The sequence below is a fragment of the Rhinoderma darwinii genome, chromosome 1 (genome assembly GCF_050947455.1).
Source record: "Rhinoderma darwinii isolate aRhiDar2 chromosome 1, aRhiDar2.hap1, whole genome shotgun sequence".
NCBI lineage: Eukaryota > Metazoa > Chordata > Amphibia > Anura > Rhinodermatidae > Rhinoderma > Rhinoderma darwinii.
In genome coordinates, this window is record NC_134687.1 from 74,476,089 (window position 1) to 74,500,521 (window position 24,433).

The following is a 24,433-nucleotide window of genomic DNA, read 5'->3' on the forward strand; positions in this document are numbered from 1 at the left end:
ACAGGCTATTGGTGGAGGTCTTTTTTTCTATAGTAATCAGTATTTGGCTCTCCTTTTATATCCTGATATAGTCTAATGTCCAGAAAAGGTACGGAGTTGTGATCAAAATCCAGTATCAGTTTAAGGCTGGGTTCACACGACCATGTTACGTCCGTAATGTACGGAACGTATTTCGGCCGGAAGACCCGGATCGAACACAGTGCAGGGGGCCGGGCTCCTAGCATCATAGTGATGTACGATGCTAGGAGTCCCTGCCTCGCTGCAGGACAACTGTCCCGTACTGTAATCATGATTACAGTACGGGACAGTAGTTCCACGCAGAGGCAGGGACTCCTAGCATCGTACATAACTATGATGCTAGGAGCCCGGCCCCCTGCAATGTGTTCGGTCCGGGTCTTCCGGCCGAAATACGTTCCGTACATTACGGACGTAACATGGTCGTGTGAACCCAGCCTAAGAGTGGTAGTGGTAGTAGGCAGATGAAGGCCTGTAAGTTGGAAACAGTACCACTCCAAACCACTAGAATGTCATCTATATAACGCTGCCAATAGCCTGACATGGTCAGTGAAATTCCTCATCTGGTCATTGAACACCATCACTTCTTCCCACTAGCCTAAATAGATGTTCGCAAAAGTAGGAGCAACTGCAGCTCCCATGGCAGTTCCACGCACTTGTAAATAAAATCGACCATCAAACAAAAAATAGTTGCATGTCAAAATGAATCTAAGAGCACGGAGAACAACATTTTTTCGAACTGGGTTATCGTTTCTATCTCTAGTGAGGAAAAAGTCCACTGCTGCACATCCTCTAAAGTGGTCGATATTTGTGTAGAGACTCTACGTCACAAGTCACCAACATCTAATCCGGGCTCAAATGAATGGCATCCACTTCTTTTAAAATTTGCATAGTGTCTCTGGTATAGGAAGGGAGCTGGTAGACGATGTTGCTAATTTGATATCTATGTAGGCAGTTACTAACATCATCTAGGGATTTATATAACTAATTCCAACTACCTTGGCTTACTCAGCTGTCCTTCCCTAGTACCCAGACAATAGGGACACTTCATATGATTAATATAGGTGGTTTTCAGGCATTGGCACAACTGTGACCACTGCCTCTGGCATTGTTGTATAGAAATACACTTACAGGCTAATTTTGTCCTTCATTAGTGCAGCAAAGGGGTTCTCCTGCACTCAGGTTCACACAGATCCACATTGGACGCTTTTTTTTTTAACAATTCTTATATATTTGTATTTTAATAAATCTTTTTTATTTTATTTTGCATGTAGGCTGTAGAACCACACACTATTCCCATTTAATACTTGTACAAGACTGGTGGTGTACACCTTGTGGTTCCTTCCATTTATTTTACATGTAGGAATTGGGAGGGTAACTGCACACTTCTCCCCAACCGTTGAACTTGTATAAGCCCGCAGTGGTTCGTTCTTCTTTCTTTTCGAATTTTCACTTGATTGGGACAGTGGGGGAATACCTTACACGGCAGCTACAAATGTAACGGAGCATGCAAGTACGAACAGAAAGAAGAACCATGTGAACAATGAAGAGGCTGCGGCGCTCGTACAATAGGCCATCAATTTTAATAACTCCGAAAACCGCCTTAAGGGGTTAATGTGTCGATGCTTTAGGAACTGTCAGAGCAGCACACTTCAATTTTGGTATGTTCTTATATTAAAACTTCAGTACTTGGACAGTGTTGATAGTGGGATAGAGTAGGCCCCGGAAATGTTTTATTTTATCTACAGCTCTGTGTCACAGTGATGCGTTAAAGGTTTGCGTGTGATCTTTTTGTATCTCAAACAAGTTACATTTATCAGATTTGTTTTTAAGTATTGCTTTATTATTAATAGGTACAACAGGGCAGAACTGGAAACCCAGAAAAAGATACTGTCCTACAGACAACAAAACCTGAGTTCGCTTCTCCAACATCTCTATTTAAATCTGGTGCTCCACCTCCAAGGTGAGATATTAAGAATGTCTTATTCTTGCCATCTACTGGCAGTTGGGTATGAAAAATGTTGCCCATAGTAGCCAATAAGATTCCAATGATAGTTTTTCTTGTATCTGGTCGCTTTGGGTAGCAACATCCATTTATGTGAACAAATTACAAAACACATTTGTAAATAGGATAGATCCTTTTTTGACTTATTAACTAAAGGGAGCACCATAACTATGTGGTGATGTGTGAACAATGCTAGAAGGAAATTTGCACCCAAAACTCAGACTCCAAAATGTTCGTTTGTTTCAGTACTGCGGCTCCTATGTATCCACTTTACATAGAAGCTGCAGAATGATGCTGTCAGCCGAATTCGTCAGTTAGCTGGTCTGATGGATCGACAGTTACTACTGTGCCTCTGACCCTCATCTAACCCTAATTCTGAATCTAAAGTAGATACATAGAAACTGCAGCGCTGTAACGAAAAACACATTTTTTAATAAATGTGTATTAGAAAAGTGCTGATCACCAAATACGTAGATTACATTAAGAAAAAAAAAATGTCCCCAAAGGTTTCCATAGTTTTTAACTTACTTGGGCTCCTAGGTGTTTGAGATTGGAAGAAGTTGTCTTTCCCTGAAGATGCTCCTGACTGCCTTATTCCTCCCCCCCCTAAAAAAACACTTAGTATTGGTGTTATCTGACTATTTTTACAAATGGCTGCAAATGTCCTTAAATAATTAAAACCGTATTCACCTATTTTGTGCTTTGCCGGTTCTCCCGCTGTTAGTTTTACATGCGGCAGCATGTGTCTGCTTCAGCCAAGCAGAGGGCTCAGCAGTGATGTGTGGTGTTCCCGCCATCATGGCGCTCATCATTGATAGCGGTCATGTATTGTATTTCTGGCATGAACTGAGTCCTCTGATTGGCTGAAGCGATCATATGCTCCTAGTATTTAAACAAACCAGCAGGACCACCAGTGTTTTAAGTGATGGATCGCTTTGGGAAGGAGCAGATGAGTACTGATTCTTTGTTATAGGACATTTGCAGCTTTTTTTAAAAATCTAATCTGATAGGCGCTATGATGCTGATAACTACAGTGTGATTTTTTTTTTCCCCCCCAAAAACGTTTATTATTTAAGTTATGAGCATTTTTCTAAATATGCGAATATGGCTATACTTGCCAAATAGGAGGTGACTCTTTCTTTTCACTGTGGGCGGTGTAAGGTTTTCTGTATGACTCTGTCCAATCGTCATACAGCTTCTCCCCCTTCCCTACCCAGCAACACAGCCTGCTCATTTAGTATATAGCTTCCACTCCCGACTGTGTTTTTAACTGGTGATATCTACGGTTGTTTCACAGCTATAAGTTTGATTAGATTTGAATCTCATCTTTCATATGCCACCAGAGCCACTGTTCTAGGTGGTCCACAGCTCGAGATATGGCGGTTTGAAGTGATTCCCCCCCCCCCCCCTCCAGCCTCAGTCTCTCACACTGTGTGAAGCAGCTTCATGCTGATAGGTCAGAGGCTATGAGGAGGCTCCACCTCAGGAGAATCGCTGCTGTTGACACCCAGTTGTCTGGTATAGCCTCATTTGCATATTTAGAAAAAAGCTCATAACTTTTAAAATGATAAATATTTTGGGATACATTTTTCACTAGCATTATCGGTGTGACAGCACCTATTAGATTAGCTAGGAGACTGGGCATTACTAAACTAGTGACAGATCCTCTTTAAGGCTATTATTAAACATCAACCTGTGGATTGAGACATAAAAAATGACTCTCAGACTCCACCACCATAATTTTTCTGATAGGAATATATGGCCTGGCAGAAAATAGTTTTTGGCTAGATTTTCGCCTTTAAATCTGAAATGTTTGTTTCAATGTTTTGATGTTTTTTCTGTTATTGAACCATTGTTGTCTAGTTCTTGCTGACGGTTGAGGTATTGTATTCAAATATATGTGGTGTAGTTAGGATTTAAAATGTATTCTCTTACTATTCAAATGTTTTACAGTAGAAAGCTATCGGGCACAATTGACGTCATCGGACAAACCACCACAATCACTCGTGTGGAGGGCCGTCGACGAGGTGCCAATGAAAGCAATATTCAGGTATTGTGTGGCATGTAATTCTACCCCACTTACACAACTTTTAAAATGCTGTGCTGCTATGGACATAGAAAATAGATTCTCTATTTGTCTGTATTGTGTTTGCTTTGGTAATTTAAGCGCTGTTTTGTTTTTCAGATTTTATTGACTTGTACACAGCATATTGAAACACTTTTAGAGTGTGCTGTGTATTTTAATTCCTGACATGTAATATTTGGATTAAAATAACCTAGGGAGAAATATTTAGTATTTTGAAGCTTCGGAACCAATACATGATTTAATGGGTTTCCGTCATGTTGTACATCGTTTGACCAGGATTGTTTTGCACTATTGTTTCTTGCCTTTTGGACCACATCTGTGATGGAGGCCCGTAAAGGAGCTGCTACTGGAGATGTGAATAGTCTAGTGCCTAAAAATAGTTTCAAGGAAATTAAAGTGGTTGTCTGGGCACGGGGTGACTTTTCATACTGATGACCTATCCACAGGATAGGTCCTCAGTATATGATCGGTGCGGGGTCTGTCACCCACACCCCGCACCGATCAGCTGCCTCTGGGCACGGATGTCTGTACCGAAAGCAGATGGCCTCGGTCACAGTATAGCGGCTGTGCTTCAGCTCGGCCGCTATATGGAGCTTCTGACACAGGCCACTGCATAACATCCGGTGCCTGGAGGCAGTCGGAACAGCTGAGCGGTATCGGTATGAAAAACCATCCCATGCCCGAACAACCCCTTTTTAAATATTGTCCCTATCTTTTTATCAACAATAAATTTAAAATATTCTTGCACTTATTTATGTTAACTACAGCTAATGCGGATGTGCGGATTTAGTCCATTATGTGGCAGTTATATTAGCTTAAATGTCTATATATTTGGCTGATTGATTATTATTTTATTTTTTCAGCTATCCATAGTATGTATGAATTTAAACATTTTGCAATATGTTCTATAAAGACCCCCCTCCAATTGTGGAATCCGCTTTTGGCTATTTGACAGGTTAACGGTGTGGGATAACGGAAGTCTGATTGTTCGCACTATAGAAATGCAATATTGCAAAAATGCTCCGATTCATACATGACACTGATTTCTGCAAAAACCGTTTCAATGTGAATTGTTATGGTGGAACTCCAGAAAGTAGGAAATAGTTTCTGATTTGCAAACTGCCATTGCATGAGAATTTCTTTTTGTAAGTGTGGTACAGTGCAAAACCATAGAAAGAGGGAAAAAAACTGCTAGCATTTGTGAATTTTGATACTACAGAAAGTGTTTCTTCTGGCAGTTTTCCAGCGTTTGCTCGTGACTTTCAAGTTAAATGACCTCCTTTCTTTGTAGGGTTGCTGCACATTTGCTGGTAGAAGTACAAGGGCCTTTGTGTGCTTTTATGCCTGGGTTCTAATGACAAAGCAAATTCCATTGGCTCAGAAGCTAATAATCAGTTTAAACATCTACACTAAGGCATTGTGTGTTTTTTCAGATTAACAAATAAACCTACAAAATAAGAACCTTCATGTATAAGATAATTATAATATTTCTATACCCCCCCTAAATAAATAAATAAAGTAATACCTCTTTAAAGACCACCACCAAAAATTGGAGTGATAAATGGTCTTCTAGGGGTTTGGTCCTCTCAAAGAAGAGACTAATATGCACAGAAGATTAATGAGACCTTGTGGTAAACGGTTCTAAAGAAATCCGGTTGATTTTAAATGTACTAGACTTGATGACTGAAATAAGTGTCATTCATTGGAAAAATCCTTCAAACTCTTTAATTAGGCTGGGTTCACACGACCTATTTTCAGACGTATTGGAGGCGTCTTACGCCTCGAATTACGTCTGAAAAACCGGCTCCAATACGTCGGCAAACATCTGCCATTACTTTCAATGGGTCTTCCGATGTACTGTGCCGACGACCAGTCATTTTACGCGTCGCTGTCAAAAGACGGCTGATAAAATGACAGCCTCGTCAAAAGAAGTGCAGGACAGTTCTTGGGACTCCAATGAAGAACAGCTCCAAATTACGGCCGTAAAAGACGCCCCACAAAACGCGAGTACATCCAATTACGTCTGAAATTCAGGAGCTGTTTTCTCCGTAATTTCAGACGTAATTGCAGTTATCGTGTGCACATACCCTTAGGCCACATGCACATGATGCGTTTTCGGTGCAGATTTGTACGAGCCAAGTAATCTCATCTACATGTTACGGATTGTTTCTACATGTAAATTGACCTGCGGTGCAGATTTTACAATCCGCAGCATGTCAATTTATTTAGCGTTTCCATTTTAGATGTATATCTGAGAAGTTTAGATTAAAAAAAAAAGCATTAAAATCTGCAGCATAAGATCTGCACCTGCCTCCGCACCAAAATGTCAAATCTGCAAAAAAAACACGCAATAATAAGGGCAGATCTTACATGCGTTTATCTGCGGTTTTGATGCAGATTTTCCACTTCAAATTTAGCATCATGTGCACGTAGCCATAACCTAAAATGGTCAGCATGAATACTGAGATGAGCGGCTAATATTTCATATATTAACCCCTTGTCGCCAATAGTAAGACACAGTACACGTACAGCGGATGTGCGTCATCACAATGTGGAGTGGGCTCAGGAGATGAGTCCTCACCATATCTGGCGGGTGCTGGCTGTCAAGATTGTTACAAGATTGGAGATGACTGATTCCGGCCGTTTAACCCAGCAGATGCCTTAGTCTATAGCGACCGTGTCAACTGAGCGGTTTGACATAGGGGAGAGGTAAATTTCTGTACCCCGATCATGACCTCCCCTCATGTGACATGCCGATTGGATTTCATGGCAGTTGGAGGGCTCGTGTCCTACTATTAACCTGGATAACCAGTTTAAAGGCGTTGGTCAGTTTATAGGTAGTACTAATAAATGTATGAGACAGGAATATAGGTAACTAATATACATTCTTTAGAAGTTCTGCATTGTTTCCTTTGCCCGGCAAGCCACGCACCCTGGTTACAGAAAGGCCTTCCTCCTCGTCAGCACGCTGCTTCGTCCTTAAAATGGCAGGAGATGATGTGATGAGGCAAGTCCATGGTAATCTGCGCGAGCACACTGCTAAGATCCGGGACTGCCACATCTTCTCCCCCCCCATCCTTGCCGGACAAACAAAACAACGCAGAACTTCTATATTAGTAAGTCATATATATTCTTACCTCACACTCATTTAATAGTTGTACATATAAACTGACCGACCCCTTATCCGGGTTATTAAAATTGATGGCCCATCCTTCGGAGAGGCCATCAATATTAGGAATTGGTGGGGTCTGATTGTCGGCATCCCCGCCGATCAGCTGCTGGAAGGGGCTTCGGCCCTCGTATGAGCGCCACAGCCTCTAAATTGTTTAAATGTTTCGTCTCTCCTTTCGTACTTGCACGCGCCTTTACATTTGTAGCGGCCAAGCAAGTTATTGCACTATTATCCCATTAAAGTGAAACATTCCTGGGACTTTTAAGAAATCCGCAGTAATAGATGGTATAAAGTAATATTCTGCAGTTAATTGCTGGCCTCATCGGTGATGCTGCCATGAAGAGCACATGACCGCTGAAGCAGGATAGTACCGATGATTGCCATATAACTGCTGCAGGAGCTTCCGGTATCAGTGGACAAAGGGGCCTCAGTGCTGGAGCGTGTAGCACGTCAGGGGGTGATTATCTGCTAGATTAATATTTTATACCATTCCCTCCCTTGCTGCCGATTTTGACAAGTCCTGATAACCCCTTAAAAAGTAGAGGACATAAAAATGCAATGTATGAGTATTGATTGAGCGATCTAATGATCTCATGGTAAAGTCCCCTACAGAAAATAAAAGGGAAAAAATAAATTATATATATATATATATAAAAAGCCCTTTTCCCATTTTTGACATAAAAATATGTAAACAATAAAAAACAAAACACAATTCAAACAATTATATTCACGTTGTTTAACCGGATGGGTGAAAGCCTAGGAAATAAAAATCACAATGCCAGAACTGTTTTTTTTATTTTTTTTTTGGTCACTTCATTACCCCCCCCAAAAATTTTTTGAAGAACTTATCGTAGTCATATGTAACCCTAAATGTTACGTTGAAATAGCTCGCCCCACAAAAAACAAGCGCAAACACATCTCCATTTTTAAAGTTATGGCTCTTAGAATATGGCGACACATAACTTTTTTTTTTTTAACAAATGTTTTTATTTTATAAAAGCAGTAAAACATAAAAACGACTACGGTATATAAACTTAGTACTGACTCTCCAAAAAAAAGTTAGCATGTAATTATTGCCGCACAGTGAATGCCGTAAAATCTAAACCCAGAAAGCTATTGTGGAATTGCAGTTTTTTTTTTTTTTTTTTTTTATACCCCCCCCACCACAAAATAATTTTACTTTTCTCAGTATACTATATGGTACATTACATTGTACCATAAAAAAATACAACTCGGCTCGCAAAAAACAAGCCTTCATACGTCTATAACTATGGAAAAACAAAAAAGGTATGGCTCTTGGAATGTAGGGTAAAATGAAAACAAAGTACAAACGATATTTGGCTCTCGGTTGAGGTGATACATTTTTTTAAAAATAATTTTGCTGTGCCATTATCTAAATGATATTATATTTTTGTCAGAAGATCAACTATGTATATGTTACATTAAAAAATGTTCTTTTGTTACATTTTTTTTTTAAATTTAAAACTTTTATTTTTTATCTTTTTGTCTATATATTTTTATATTTTAGGTAGTCACAGAACAGTCTCCTTCAGAGGTGGATAATAATAATTTTATCAAGCCGCCACCGCCATTTTTTCCTCCTGGAGCACCCCCACCTCACCTCCCACCACCTCCGCTATTTCCACCACCTCCAAATGTCAGTACCGCCCCCCCTCTTATACCCCCACCAGGTAAGCTTGGAAGGCATTATTTGTTTATTTACCATTATTTCTTCAACTTGCTCCCTTTGAAAAGGTATATATGAGGGAATTGCTGATAATTCTGTATCCTCATGGAGTTTAACGTGGCTCTAAGTAGGTGCTTCTCTGCTCTGGGACTGTAGTAAAATGTCAAAGCCCTCCTAAAACTTCCCCTATTAAAAAAATTAGTCTTCGTAATATACTCCCTTTTATCTTGTTCCTATAATGCTGGCCTCTGCGTGTCCTGGTAGTTTTGTGTTGCCTTTATGGTTGAAACGGCATGTCTCATGGCAGCAGCGATCTATAATCAGTGATCACCGGGGGAAGGCGGAGCATACATACAGCATACATGCCAGCCATTTATATTAATGACCGTCCATGTAATGCTTGGATTGGTTAGGTCTGCTAGAGCAGCTGTCCTTGATGGCTCATAGGAGGGGGGGGGGGGGAAACAGAAGACAGAAAAGCTACACTGTGAACGTCTTAGTATATAACCTTTTTACCGGTTTCTAGCTTTCTTAGACCAAGTTCACATATGCGTTGTATAATCTGTTACTCTGATCAGTTTTTAGATCAGAAAAAGCATAAAAACGTATCTGTTAAAAATCCCATTGAGATCAAAATAAAGCCCTTGTTCACATCTGCGTCTGGCCATTTCGTTGTTCTGCTCCATCAGAGGAGCAGAACAAGGGAATATATCGTAAGCAACGGTTGCACTACAATCCGTTTTACCTTCACACCAATGATAAAAAGAACCCATCCATTAGACATCCGCAACCATTTTTTGTCATTCTCCTAATGCATCTAAAATGAAATAATCCTGATCACAATTTCCTATCCTATAGTTTCTACAGCTCCGATGCAGAGCTATGTCTCCATAGTAACAGACCATAAACAAATCCTGAATAGTTTGATCCTGCAATTCTATTCATTTTTTTCTGTCCCCTATTCTTGCTAAGCTATTGAATGTATATTAGTAGGTGAGAGATCGAAGGGGAGAATGACTCTTGACTCAGACTACACAGTTTGTTGTCTGCCTGGAGACACATAGTTCTGCATTGGAACTGTATACACAAAACAAAAGAAAAATGGAATCAAGCTCTGTTGTACAGTTTTCCTTTTTAGATGCATTAGAGCAATAAAACAAAATTGGTTGTGAAGGTGGACAGCCCTTTATTGTGTGTAATAGTGACAAGTCAACGACTCCTGATCTGCAAAGCTTGCATTTATATGATGTCTGCTCCATAAGCAAGTTTCTGATTTTCTCTTCACCATGTAAATCAATACTTGCTGTACATCTGCAGCAAACCATGCAGGCCTGTGGCTTTGGCTCCCAGTAGGCCCATTTTATTTGTGCTGTCGCCAGCTCTTTATCTTCAAAGCAGTTCTAAAAATAGCATTTTGCCATCCCTCCCTGGTTCAAGTGGGGAGAAAAAAAAGGCCCAGTTGTTACCTCATATTAACTAGGCGGAGTTGGCCAAAATATTAGGAATTACAAATATAAAACATCCTGTGGAAGTTCCTAGGAGAGCAGAAGCCACTTTGAAGTCTTATTTCTAGACTGTATTCTCTTTATTGTGAGATTCTTAGCCAGGAAAGCGCAGATTTACTCGGCGTAGGTGACCTAGGTTTTTATTTAACACCTTCTCCGCCATATACAGCCGTATATGAAAGGAGTGAATGCCTGTGAATGTTGTATTATTATGCTATTATGACCCTAGTCTGGATTTTTTTTTATTTTGCTGGCAGGAGAATCCCAAGTCTAGATTAGTAATCTGGCGATGTGTTCATGCTTAGATTAAGGGTTCCCAGGCTGCATTGTCTTTACTAATTGTATTAAAATGGTTCCATATGTGGCCTCTGGTCAGGAACTTGGTAACATGGTCGTCATTTTAGACTCCTCAAAGCACGAGCGCGTTTACTGTGCATTGATATCCGTCCTCTAATATACAAAGCTCTATTATGTTACCAATTCTGAATGCAAATGACTGGTTCTAAGCGACTGTATAAATCTTTCCATTATTTCCCCTTCTTCTAGGATCTGGATTGCAGTTATCTTTCTCCATGCAGAAACCATCTAGATATGGTATAGAGGCTTTCCTACTGCTCATGATTTCTAGATTGTAGCAATGGATGCTGATGATTCATAAGGAGTAATGGTGTTTGTTGTGTATTGTGAATGTGTGTGTTGTGGAACCCCGTACCAATCAAGATTCCAAGTATCATTAGTTTACCCATCGTTTTAGTTTTACATAACACATTAATGTTCTCTGGTCGGCTGTATTGGATTGTACCAGCGTGTCATGTGCCCGTGTACTGTAGATACATGGAAGGCCTATGCTTCTCTACAGGTATTAGATTTTACTAGCTGGCAGGGGATTAACGGTGGTTAAGGTCAGTGGAGACCAAACCAATGCGTAGTAATGTAAGGTTGAATTCATACGCTGCGGAATCGCTGCAGATTTTCACACTGAAAACCTGCAGCAATTTACAGTACAATACACGTGGATGGGATTTAAAAAACACCAGGCACATGTAGCAAGAGAAGTCCAAGCGGAATTGACAATATTCTGCGGGCTTTCGCAAGCCTGAGAGAGGCTTGAGAAAGACCCTTTGTGTATTACGGGTCGAAACGTTACCATTCTCTATGTGATGTTTGACGAATAAAGAATATTTTTCTACTTTGAGGATGCCACTATATGTCATACGTCATAGGCAACCTTTTAAAGAGGCTCTGTCACCAGTTTATAACTGCCCTATCTTCTACCTAATCTAATAGGCGCTTTAATGTAGATAACAATGTTTTTTTTTTTTGTTTTTTTTTAAAAAATTTTTTTGACAGTTCTAAGCATTTTAAGTGTTATGCAAATTTGTTCTTAATGCCCAAATGGGCGTCTTTTTTTTTTACTCTGTTTAGACTGGGCAAAGAGCGTTCTATAAACGCTTGTCTGCCCGATAATCGGCCAGTGTAAAACCCCCTTAAGATGATTAGGTGCATTTCTAGCCGACCCTGCGCCACATAATCCAATTATTTTCAGCGATGAGCTGCAGTAGATTTGCACTATAATGTGAGGAAGTGCAATAAGATATATTATGAATTTTATATATTCACATGTGCTTCTAATTTATGCACAAAAACAATAGGTACACTTTAAAGTAGACCGGATATTGTAAAGTCTGAGCACTGAAATTTCCCTTTATTCGCTCCCGGAGTACTCCTTTAATGGGTACCATAATGTTTGCTGTGGTTTTCACGCAATGTGAAATATGTTTGGGGGAAAATAAGTTTTTTGTTTTTGGTAAATGATGCATCTGAAACTCATGTTGCTTGGAAACCTATTTCAATTATTTTATCTAATGAAACATGTATGATTTCACATTGATTCTGATAACTTATGTGGCACGTGCATGACTTGTAGAATGAAAGGAATAAGAAAATGGAGACTATGAAATTATCAAATTTGCAGTTTTCACCACTTGCATCAGTTATGTGGTATCTGCACTTTTGGAGTTCCTTTCATTTCATAACATCAGATTTCGATCTGTGCAGGGATTGGCAGTATTGAGCATTCCAGTATCTGATAAACATTACCCAATATATTATGGGAAAAGCTTTTATCGAGGACCTGTCACCTCTCCTGACATGTCAATTTAAGTAAACAATTATATTTCCTATGAAATGTGGCCTATAGATTCGCTTTGTGTACTGCATCCATGGGCTAACTGAACATGGCGTCAGCCAAAATGACCCCTGGCATTCAGTTAGCATCAAAGTCATGACATAGGACATGTTTAGGCGTCAGCCGTGTTTTGTTCGGGACACTGTCCAGTTGTGTAACAGGTGAAAAGTTGAATACTTTTTTATTATGCGCACAGAATTTTATATACATGATTATTAGTACGTTTCTTATTCTATAAAGTTTCCTATTCTATAAATAAAAGCCAGAATACCCCTGTAATTCTCTAGTTTGGTTTGAGCTTAATTAATAGTTTTGTATGTTCTTTTTCTAGGTATACCAATCACTGTGCCCCCGCCAGGTAAGTATCTGAGCCTACGTTGTGCTGTAAAACCAAACCTGCGCTGGGACACCACATATCACGATCTTGCTTTTATTTGCGTAACTTGCACAGACTATAATGGAGTGCGGCCTCTGCTCTTATTATGTCCTTCCTACTGACCTGATCATAGAGAACAGGAGACACACAACCTCCGTTTCCTTGATTAGCGGATATCCCAGTACTCGGGTCCCCGCTGATATTCCAATGTTCCAGGGGGGGAAGACCACTTTAATGGGGATATTACCGAGTATTATGCTACTGGAATGATGAGGTATACTCCATTCATGATTGCGGCAACCACATTTTTTTTTATAATATACATTTTCTACAAGTCTCTTAAATGTGTTGAATCCGTTAGCATTCATTACAGTCAATCCAATACATTACAGAAATTCATATCAATTAATTGATGGTAACTTTTTTCAGGTTTCCCTCCTCCACATGGCGGGCCGCCACCATCTCTTATACCAACGATAGAAGGGTATGTCTTACTACTTTTTGCCTTTTGACTATGCCAGCAAAGGCATGCCACATAAATTAGTTTTTTTTTTTTGCTGATGACTACCACTACCACCAATCTAATGTCTGTGGTAGCTGCCAGACCCTCTTACTAGAGCTGTGGGTTTGAGACACACAGATTGAATAGCAGCATAGGTTTTTCCTTTCCCATCCTATTGTAACAGAGAAATGTGCTGCCGGCTTTGTCTCCCACACTCTTTTCAATCAACTCACACATGAGTGAAGCTTGCGTTTCTTGGCGAGAATCTAAGTGAACGATTGTATTGTCAGCAACCAACTTGAGCTAAAAGGTGCCCATAAACTTAAAGAGGCTCTGTCACCACATTATAAGTGCCCTATCTCCTACATAAGGAGATCGGCGCTATAATGTACGTGACCGTAATGCTTTTTAAAAGATTCAGAAGTGTCAGGATTCTGAATACACATGACGTCCAGGCTGGAGGTCATGTATATTCATTATCAGGACACTTGATTAATGTTAATGTCTGTGTATGTGGCTGCACATCGCGTTCTAGTAAGAACACGATGCTGCTGTGTAAATGAATGGAGAGGAGTGTCTGACGCTGATTGGTCAGCGTCATACACTCCCCTGTACAACGCCCACTTGGTCTAAAGTAAAAATACGCCAACTTGGGCATTAAGCAACTCATTAGCATAAATCTAAAAACGCTACTAAAGTGGTAAAAATAGATTGTTTTTTACATAAAAAGCACTGCTGTCACCTACATTATAGCGCCCATCTCCTTATATAGGAGATAGGACACTTATAATGTGGTGACAAAGCCTCTTTAAGTGTTCTCCCCCCCCTGACATTACATAATGTAAAGTAATATTTGTATTTAGCTTCAGTGGACTTGGTGAGGTCTGTGATGGTACAGTACGTTGGTTTTAGCATTGTATTTAGTGTAACTATAGCCAATCTTGCCCACCATTCCCCACCAAAAATCTCACTCCCATATACTCTGCTTCTCTCTCAGGCATTGCGAAGCACTAGATTTTGAGCCTCTTCAACTATTGCCTGGTTTTACTGTGTTACAGTATGTGCACCTTAGGCTTCGTTCACATCTACGTCGGGACTCCGTTCATGGGTTCCGTCCGAGTATTCCGTCGGGAACCCATGAACGAAAAACAAACAGAAACCATAGGTTTTTGTTTGCATCACCACTGATTGCAATGGTGGCGAATCCGGTGCAAATGGTTTTGGTTTGTCACCGTTGAATGAATAGCGCAGTCGACTACGGTATTGATTCCGCCAACGACGGAACCCTTAAACAACGGTGACAAACGGAAAACGTGCACCAGATCCGTCACCATTTAAATTATTGGTGATGCAAACGGGAGCCTATGGTTTCCGTTTGTTTCAGTTTTGATTCCGTTCATGGGTTCCCCTGACGGAAAGTTCAGACAGAACCCATGAATGGCGTCTCGAGACAGATGTGAACAAAGCCTTATGTGTAGCCACAGCATAATACAGATAAGAAGTTAGTAGTATTACATTTGGTATTGAGAATTGCATGAGAACCTGATTAATGACTCAGATGTTTATAGGTAGTGACAAAAGAATTTGCAGGTAGAACCAATATTCTGATTTAAACGGTCACTAACTTTTCATCAAACTTGGCATCAATCAACAATAGTACAAGCAAATATAAAAAAACTTTGTAATATATCTTATTAGAGAAAAATGTATCTTTGTGCACTTATCAGGCTTTTCCCACCCTTCTCCCCCCTGCCTCCTGCATTGATCATTTAGGGTCCGATTACATGGCCCAATAAGGGCTATGAAAACAAGCGCCGATCATCGAGACAGCTTGTTGATCAACGCTAGTTTCCTCCTTTCACAAGGAGCTATGATCAGTAATAGGGATGAGTGATCATTACTATAATCGTTTGTCCCCATTCATTTCCATCATGTCGGCCGTATATCATGTGCTGCCGACAATGATAATAAATGCTGCATAAACAATATGATCAGCTGATGAACAAGCGTTTGCTCGTTCATCGGCTGATGTTTGTCCTTTTTAAACAGGACAACGATCAGGAACGAGCGTTCATATGGACTCTAGTTTGCCCGATCCTTGGCTCGTGTAAGAGGGCCTTTAGTCTCAATTCACTTCTAAAATCCATCTTGAGAGACCAGATGGATTTTCAGTTCACGGAGGCATCAGGTTACATTCTGGCCATAGAAGTCTATATAGATAAGAGGGAGAGAGACACAGACGGTGCTGCAGCTTCTAGTAAGTGTTCCATCTTACTCCAGTCCTGGATTCTGAGCTACACTACTCATTACTGCTGTATAAAGTCCTCCATGCTGCTGCAGCAGCTTCTATGTATCTGATAGAGATAGTAAAGCAGGATTCTCTGCGCATGCGTGCGGTAAACATGATAGCAGTTAGACTCCGCCGACTAGATCAGAGACACCTGAGCATTAGATAGAGCTTGCAGAGGGGAAAACGGCTAAATGATGCCGAATACAAGTCATATAATGGCCAGAAATAATGTTATTCCTCATGTACACAAATATGACAGCTTATTCTGATAAGTAATTTCAAAGTGAAGGCATGCTTTCATTTTCCATAAGCAAGGGCTGCATAAAGGTCTGTACTGGCACAGAATGGGAACTCCCATGGCTTCAGTAGAAGAATTGTTATAACAGAAGAGTCCTGTATGATGAAATATACTCTGGAAATGAGGAATGCAGCTTGCTGCACTGTGTGATAAAGTGACAGCACTTGAGTTGTTCTTGCATCCTATTTGCAGACTTTTTTTGTACATGAGCCACCTGGTTAAAAGACAACAGATTTTTCTCCTTCAAATTTGTGTTGTGATCTGTACATGCCTTCGATTATAACACTATAGCTCAGAGTTTCCCAACTTCTTCAGACACTAGGCACCCCAGGAAAAAAAATAATTCTCAGGGCACCCCCTACCAAAAATTGTTTACAAAACGACAAAAAACTGCTAAAAACAAACAGTACACTCTTAGGGTATGTTCACACAACGTATTTTTGTAAGGCAGAAACTAAAAATCTGCCTCCAAATTCATTTAGGAATTTTGAGGCAGATTTTGAATTGACAGCGTTGTTTGACTTTGTTTTTTTTGCTGTGTTTTTTGCCCACATTTTTCTTAAGCCGTTGAAGCGAATGCAAAAACCGTAGACAAAAAAAGCACCAAACGAGCGCCGCAGGTTTTTTCTGCCTCCTCTTAATTTCAATGGGAGGTCAGAGGCAGACACCATTCGTAGACCATCAGCCCCCCACTCAGTAAAGTGACCATCAGCCCGCCACTCAGTAAAGTGACCATCAGCCCGCCACTCAGTAAAGTGACCATCAGCCCGCCACTCAGTAAAGTGACCATCAGCCCCCCACTCAGTAAAGTGACCATCAGCCCCCCACTCAGTAAAGTGACCATCAGCCCCCCACTCAGTAAAGTGACCATCAGCCCCCCACTCAGTAAAGTGCCCATCAGCCCCCCACTCAGTAAAGTGCCCATCAGCCCCCCACTCAGTAAAGTGCCCATCAGCCCCCCACTCAGTAAAGTGCCCATCAGCCCCCCACTCAGTAAAGTGCCCATCAGCCCCCCACTCAGTAAAGTGCCCATCAGCCCCCCACTCAGTAAAGTGCCCATCAGCCCCCCACTCAGTAAAGTGCCCATCAGCCCCCCACTCAGTAAAGTGCCCATCAGCCCCCCACTCAGTAAAGTGCCCATCAGCCCCCCACTCAGTAAAGTGCCCATCAGCCCCCCACTCAGTAAAGTGCCCATCAGCCCCCCACTCAGTAAAGTGCCCATCAGCCCCCCACTCAGTAAAGTGACCATCAGCCCCCCACTCAGTAAAGTGACCATCAGCCCCCCACTCAGTAAAGTGACCATCAGCCCCCCACTCAGTAAAGTGACCATCAGCCCCCCACTCAGTAAAGTGACCATCAGCCCCCACTCAGTAAAGTGACCATCAGCCCCCCACTCAGTAAAGTGACCATCAGCCCCCCACTCAGTAAAGTGACCATCAGCCCCCCACTCAGTAAAGTGACCATCAGCCCCCCACTCAGTAAAGTGACCATCAGCCCCCCACTCAGTAAAGTGACCATCAGCCCCCCACTCAGTAAAGTGACCATCAGCCCCCCACTCAGTAAAGTGACCATCAGCCCCCCACTCAGTAAAGTGGCCATCAGCCCCCCACTCAGTAAAGTGGCCATCAGCCCCCCACTCAGTAAAGTGGCCATCAGCCCCCCACTCAGTAAAGTGACCATCAGCCCCCCACTCAGTAAAGTGACCATCAGCCCCCCACTCAGTAAAGTGACCATCAGCCCCCCACTCAGTAAAGTGACCATCAGCCCCCCACTCAGTAAAGTGACCATCAGCCCCCCACTCAGTAAAGTGACCATCAGCCCCCCACTCAGTAAAGTGACCATCAGCCCCCCACTCAGTAAAGTGACCATCAGCCCCCCACTCAGTAAAGTGACCATCAGCCCCCCACTCAGTAAAGTGACCATCAGCCCCCCACTCAGTAAAGTGACCATCAGCCCCCCACTCAGTAAAGTGACCATCAGCCCCCCACTCAGTAAAGTGACCATCAGCCCCCCCACTCAGTAAAGTGACCATCAGCCCCCCCACTCAGTAAAGTGACCATCAGCCCCCCCACTCAGTAAAGTGACCATCAGCCCCCCCACTCAGTAAAGTGACCATCAGCCCCCCCACTCAGTAAAGTGACCATCAGCCCCCCCACTCAGTAAAGTGACCATCAGCCCCCCCACTCAGTAAAGTGACCATCAGCCCCCCCACTCAGTAAAGTGACCATCAGCCCCCCCCACTCAGTAAAGTGACCATCCCCTCCAGTAAAGCCACCATCAGCCTTAGTGCCCTCCTAATGACCATCTGCCCCTCTAGTAAAGTGACCATCACAGAGAGAGAGTGTGCTTAATCCTGGGGAAGGAATAAATAAGGAGGTATAAGAACAATAACTCCCAGCATGTCCAGGCCATCATTATGTGATATCAATGGACATTAGTTAGGAGATATAAGAGGAGAGAACTACAACTCCCAGCATGTCCAGGCTGTTATGTGATATCAGAGAAAGTTTACAAGAGGAGCAGGTAAAAGAAAAGAGAACTACAACTCCCAGCATGTCCAGGCTGTTATGAGATATCAGAGGACATTACAGGGAGGGGGTATAAGAGGAGAGAACTACAACTCCCCGCATGTCCAGGCTGTTATGAGATATCAGAGGAAATTACAGGGAGGAGGTATAAGAGGAGAGAACTACAACTTCCGGCATGTCCAGGCTTTTATTATGGGATATCAGGGGACAATACAGGGAGGAGGTATAAGAGAGAACTACAACTCCCAGCATGCCCAGACTGTTATTATGTGATATCAGAGGACATTACAGAGAGGAGGTATAAGAGGAGAGAACTACAACTACCAGCATGTCCAGGCTGTTATTATGGGATATCAGAGGACATTACAGAGAGGAGGTATAAGAGGAGAGGACTACAACTACCAGCATGTCAAGGAGGTTATTATGGGATATCAGAAGATATTACATAGAGGAGGTATAAGAGGAGAGGACTACAACTACCAGCATGTCCAGGACGTTATTATGGGATATCAGAGGACATTACAGAGAGGAGGTATAAAAGGAGAGGACTACAACTACCAGCATGTCCAGACTGTTATGTGATATCAGAGGACATTACAGAGAGGAGGTATAAGAGGAGAGGACTACAACTTCCGGCATTCCCCTGGCTCCATTTCTCACACAACTGCTAACAAACGAAAGAAAAAGACTTACCCTGCCCAGCGTTAATGGCTCCTCTCCCTCCGTCAGGCTTCTAGTTGGAAGCGGTGGGCAGCACTCGTAACAGACGTCCACGCGTCACGTCTGCTACAACGTCGGGGGCGGAGCTTGTAGCAAGAAAAAAATTTTTTTTTTGCAGTGGATGAGCGGAGTGCCGCGGCACACCTGGACGGCTCTCGCGGCACCCCGGTTGGGAACCACTGCTATTGCTGCTAGACACTGATAACCGCTGGATGCAATGTCAGAAAGGATGAAGCACCTGTACAACCATATTGTGCTCATACTGCTGCATTGTTTGACCAGGAAAGAAGGGGAAGGGGTGACATGAGTTTTAATACATGTTTATTTCTAAGGCCACATGCACGCAACTGTGATTTGCGGCTCGGACGGCCGCAAGCCACCCGCAATTCGCGGGCCGTGCACATGGCCACGTGCATTAATTTCAATGAGCCTGGACCGCAAAACACGGCCGTAATAAGACATGTTTGTTCTTTTTGTGGTCCAGGCTCCTGGGCAATGCGCGGACCCTGGAAAACACAGTCGTGTGTATGGGCCCATTGAAATGAATTGCGGCCACAAAAATAAGTTTGTGTGCATGGGGCCTATGTGGCTTGAGCTAATTAAAGCAGTAGCGTTATGAATTTCTGAAACCTTTTTTCTAGGAATAAAAAATTAAACGTGTTGCGCTTAATTAGAAAAAAAATACAGTTTTACTTATAAACGTTTTCTGCTTCTAGTGGGCATTCCTCTGGATACGATGGACGATCCACACCAGCATTCCCATATGGCAGCGGTAAGTGGACATTTATTTTTCCAGTGATGTTAGATATTTCTATGCCCATATAGACTTGGTAAAAAATGGCTTTTAAGAAAGAATTTACAGCAAAAAGAGCAGTTCTTGACAATCACACTTATGTGGCAGATGGGTCTTAAGAGTCAACCTTAGAGATTCCTCCCCACAAAGAGGCAGAAAGATTCAGAGAAACAGCTGGCTCTAGTCATAGGTTATTTCTCTTATCAGGAAGGGGGTTCTAGTACCAGTACCGAAATCAGATAGGGAAGTGCTACTATTCCCCCCTTTTTCTAGTAAAAAAGCTGGAAAGCAGATTCACGGTTATAATAAACCTAAAACAGCTGAACACTTTCCTAATTTACAAGAGATTTCGGATGGAGAGTATCCCCTCTACTGTAAATATCCTCTTCAGGAACTGTGATGGCATCAATAGATCTGGAGGATGCTTATTAACATGTCCCTGTCTGCATCACTCACCAAAAGTATCTGACGGTGGCAGTAGTTTTGAACGACTCCCTAATCCACCTCCAATACAGGGCCCTCCAATTTGGCATCTCTCAGGCTCCGAGTCTTTACCAAACTTAACCCCTTTACGCTATGTGATGTAATAGTACGTAACAGGCTTTGTCCTGTTAACGCAAACTGACGGACTATTACGTCACAGCATTAACGGTACTGTCGGCAGGCGCATCTGCAGACACCGTTTTAAACCAGTGATAGCGTTAAGCTATCACTGCTTCAAGGCCAGGACCGGAGCTAGCCGGGGGCTGGGCCTAAAAGGCGCCCGTCCGCAGTAACAAGATGGCTCAGAAGCTGACACGTGCTGTAACGAGAGGGAACGATCCCTGCCATTAACCCCTCAGATGCCGCAATGTTATCGTGATGATGCCGGTCGTTGCTATGGCAACCGGAGGCCTAATAATGGCCTCCTGGTCTGCCACGTACGATGGACCTAATAGGTTTGCTGTCAGTGAATGACTGACCGCTCTAATGCATTGCACTACTTTATTGGTCGTGCAATGCATTAGAGTAAAGATCAGAGGTGCAGGACCTCAAGTCCCCTAGTGGGACAAAAAAAAGTTTAACAAAACCGTAAAAAGAAAAGTTTCAAGTTAATAAAAACAAACACTGCCTTTTATTATTGGGGGGAAAAAAACAACATATTTGGTATCGCCGTGTCTGTAACGACAAACTATAAAACTATAATATTATTTTTCCTGCTCGGTAAACACCGCAAAAAAAAACAAACGATGCCAGAATCACCACCCCTCAGAAAACATTAAATAAAAAGTGATCATAAAGTCGCATGTACCCCAAAATAGTACCAATAAGAACTACAACCCGTCCCGCAAAAAACAAGACCTTACACAGCTTTTTTTACTGAAAAATAAAAATGTTCTGTCTCAGAATATAGCGACACAAAATGTGCAGTGTCCAAAAGCGGGTAAGATCGGGCACCATTTGTCAGTGCGACACTGGCCACGTATCTCTGAAATATTATTTATTTACCGCATTATTATACCCTCTTATTATGCCCTGATGTATTCCACACAACTTACATATGCCCCCACATTATAAACTTAAATACCAATAAAACCCCAAGCAGAACAACCACCGAGCTAAATCTGCGCTCCAAAAGCCAAATGGCGCTCCCTCCCTTCTGAACCCTACAGCGTGCCTAAACTGCAGTTTACGTCCACATATATGGCATCGCCATACCCGGGGGAACCAGCTTAGACGCTTACGAGATGTGTCTTCAGTGGCACAATCTATGCACAACATATTCTGCACTAAAATGGCATATAAGCGGAAAATTGCAATTTTCACTTTGCACCATCCGCTGCGCATTAATTACTAATGGAAAAACACCTGTGCGGGCAAAATGCTCACTACACCCCTTAAAATGCCTTAAGGGGTGAAGTTTCCAAAATAGGGGTCACTATTTGGGGGGTTTGTTTTGCTTTTTGACCTTAGAGCCCTGCAATCGTGGGCCAATGCTGTGAAAATCACCAAAATGGACCTCAAATGCGCATGTTGCTTTTCACTACTGAGCTCTGTCATATTTCCAGGAAAATGTTAAATGCCTTGAGTGGTGTAGTTTCCAAAATGGGGTCACTTCTTGGAGCTTCCACTGTACTCTGGTACCTTAGGGTTTTGCAAATGCGACATGGCACCCAAAACGCAATACAGCAAAATCTGCATGCCAAATAGCGCTTCTGCCTTTCTGAGCCCTGCCGTGTGTCCAAACAGCAGTTTATGACCACATGTGGGGTATTTCCGTACTCTGGAGAAATTGCTTTACAAATGTTTAGGTGCTTTTTGTCCTTTATCCCTTGTGAAAATGATAAAATGCACTCCACTAAAGTCAGCAAGAAACCTGTTGGGTCAAAATACGCACTATACCCCTCGATAAATTCCTTGAGGGGTGTATTTTCGCAAATGGGGTCACTTTTGGGGGCTTTCCACTGATTTGGTCCCTCAGGGGATTTGCTAATTCGTCATGGCACCCGAAAATCATTGCCGCAAAAGTTGAGCTAATAAAGCCAGATGGTTCTCCTTCCATTCTGAGACCTGCCATGTGTCCAAACAGCCGTTTAGCACCACATATGGGGTATTGCCGTAATCAGGAGAAATTGCTTTTCAAATGTTGGGGTGCCTTTTCTCCTTTATGCCTTGTAAAATGTGAAAATTTCGACATTTTATTGGAAAAAATTTAGATTTTCATGGTTTCATTCCACTAAATTCAGCAAATAAAAAGTGTGGTCAAAATGCCCACTATACCCCTTGATAAATTCCTTGAGGGGTGTAGTTTGTGAAATGGTGTCTTTTGAGGGTTGTTTCCACTGTTTTGGCACCACAAAACTTCTCCACACCTGACATGGTGCCTAAAATATATTCTAATAAAATGGCCTCAAAATCCTCTAGGTGCTCCTTTGCTTCGGAGGTCTGTGTTTCAGTGAATTAGCACACTAGGGCCACATCTGGGATATTTCTAAAAACTGAAGAATCCGGGCAATAAATATTGAGTTGCGTTTTTCTGGTAAAACCTTCTGTGTTACAGGAAAAAAAAGGAATAAAAATGCATTTCTGCAAAAAAAAATAATTTTGTATATTTCATCCCTACTTTGCTGTAATACTTGTGAAACACCTGAAGGGTTAATAAACTTTCTCAATGCTGTTTTGAGTACTTTGAGGGGTTCAGTTTTTAAAATGGGGTGATTTATGGGCGTTTGCATTGTATGAGCCCCTCAAAGCCACTTCACAACTGAACTAGTCCCTGTAAAAATAGCCTTATGAAATTTTCTTGAAAATGTGAGAAATTGCTGCTAAAGTTCTAAGCCTTGTGATGTCCTAGAATAATAAAAGGATGTTCAAAAAACGATGCCAATCTAAAGTAGAGATATGGGGGATGTTAATTAGCATTTATTTTGTGTGGTATAACTGCCTGTCTTACAAGCAGATACTTTTAAATTTAGAAAAATGCAAATTTTTCCAGTTCTTTGCTCAATTTTGGGATTTTCACAATAAAATACTGAATGTATCGACAACATTTTACCACTAACTTAAAGTATAATGTATGTAGTGGTTCAGAGCGCACAAGATCCAGGTAGGTGCACGAATAGAGTCCCAACCCAATTACGTAGTAAAGAAATATTCGGCACACAAGGTAATGATTTGAGCAAATCTTTCGGTTTTATATCAACTTTTGATAAAATAAAACCGAAAGATTTGCTAAAATCCTCACCTTGTGTGCCGAATATTTCTTTATTAAAGTATAATGTGTCACGAGAAAATAGTCTCCGAATCGCTTGGATAGGTAAAAGCATTCCAAAGATATTGCCACATAAAGTTACACATGTCAGATTTGAAAAATGGGGCTGCGTCCTGAACGTGCAAACAAGTCCATGTCCTTAAGGGGTTAACCCCTTAAGGACCAGGCAATTTTGTGCATTAATAACCAAGGATTATTTTAGTTTTTTAACTGATGCATTCTAAGAGTCGTAATTATTATTTTTTTTTATGCTGTCGACATAACCGTATATGGGCTTGTTTTTTGCGGGACGAGTTGTATTTTTCAATTGCATCATTTTTGGGTTCATATAATATATGGATTACATTTTATGAACTTTATTTTAGGAAAGAATTGAAAATATTTTTTATGTTAGACATTTACGCCATTCACCGTGCGGTATAAATAACATGTTACCTTTATTCCATGGGTCGGCACGATTATGGGGATACCAAATACGTAGAGGTTTTATGTTTTCCTACGTTTGCAAAATAAGAGC

The 24,433-nt window shown here is 41.7% G+C and overlaps 1 protein-coding gene across 1 annotated transcript in view; it reads left to right on the forward strand.

Annotated features, from left to right (window-relative positions):
- Window positions 1-24,433, forward strand: part of FIP1L1 (factor interacting with PAPOLA and CPSF1) — a 71,109-nt gene that overhangs the window by 13,958 nt on the left and 32,718 nt on the right. Inside the window, exons 8-14 of the mRNA XM_075859729.1 lie at window positions 1,869-1,978; window positions 3,974-4,070; window positions 8,807-8,969; window positions 11,017-11,064; window positions 12,990-13,058; window positions 13,464-13,518; window positions 20,089-20,144. Coding sequence (XP_075715844.1) covers window positions 1,869-1,978; window positions 3,974-4,070; window positions 8,807-8,969; window positions 11,017-11,064; window positions 12,990-13,058; window positions 13,464-13,518; window positions 20,089-20,144 — 598 coding nt within the window. The remainder of the gene's footprint in view (window positions 1-1,868; window positions 1,979-3,973; window positions 4,071-8,806; window positions 8,970-11,016; window positions 11,065-12,989; window positions 13,059-13,463; window positions 13,519-20,088; window positions 20,145-24,433) is intronic.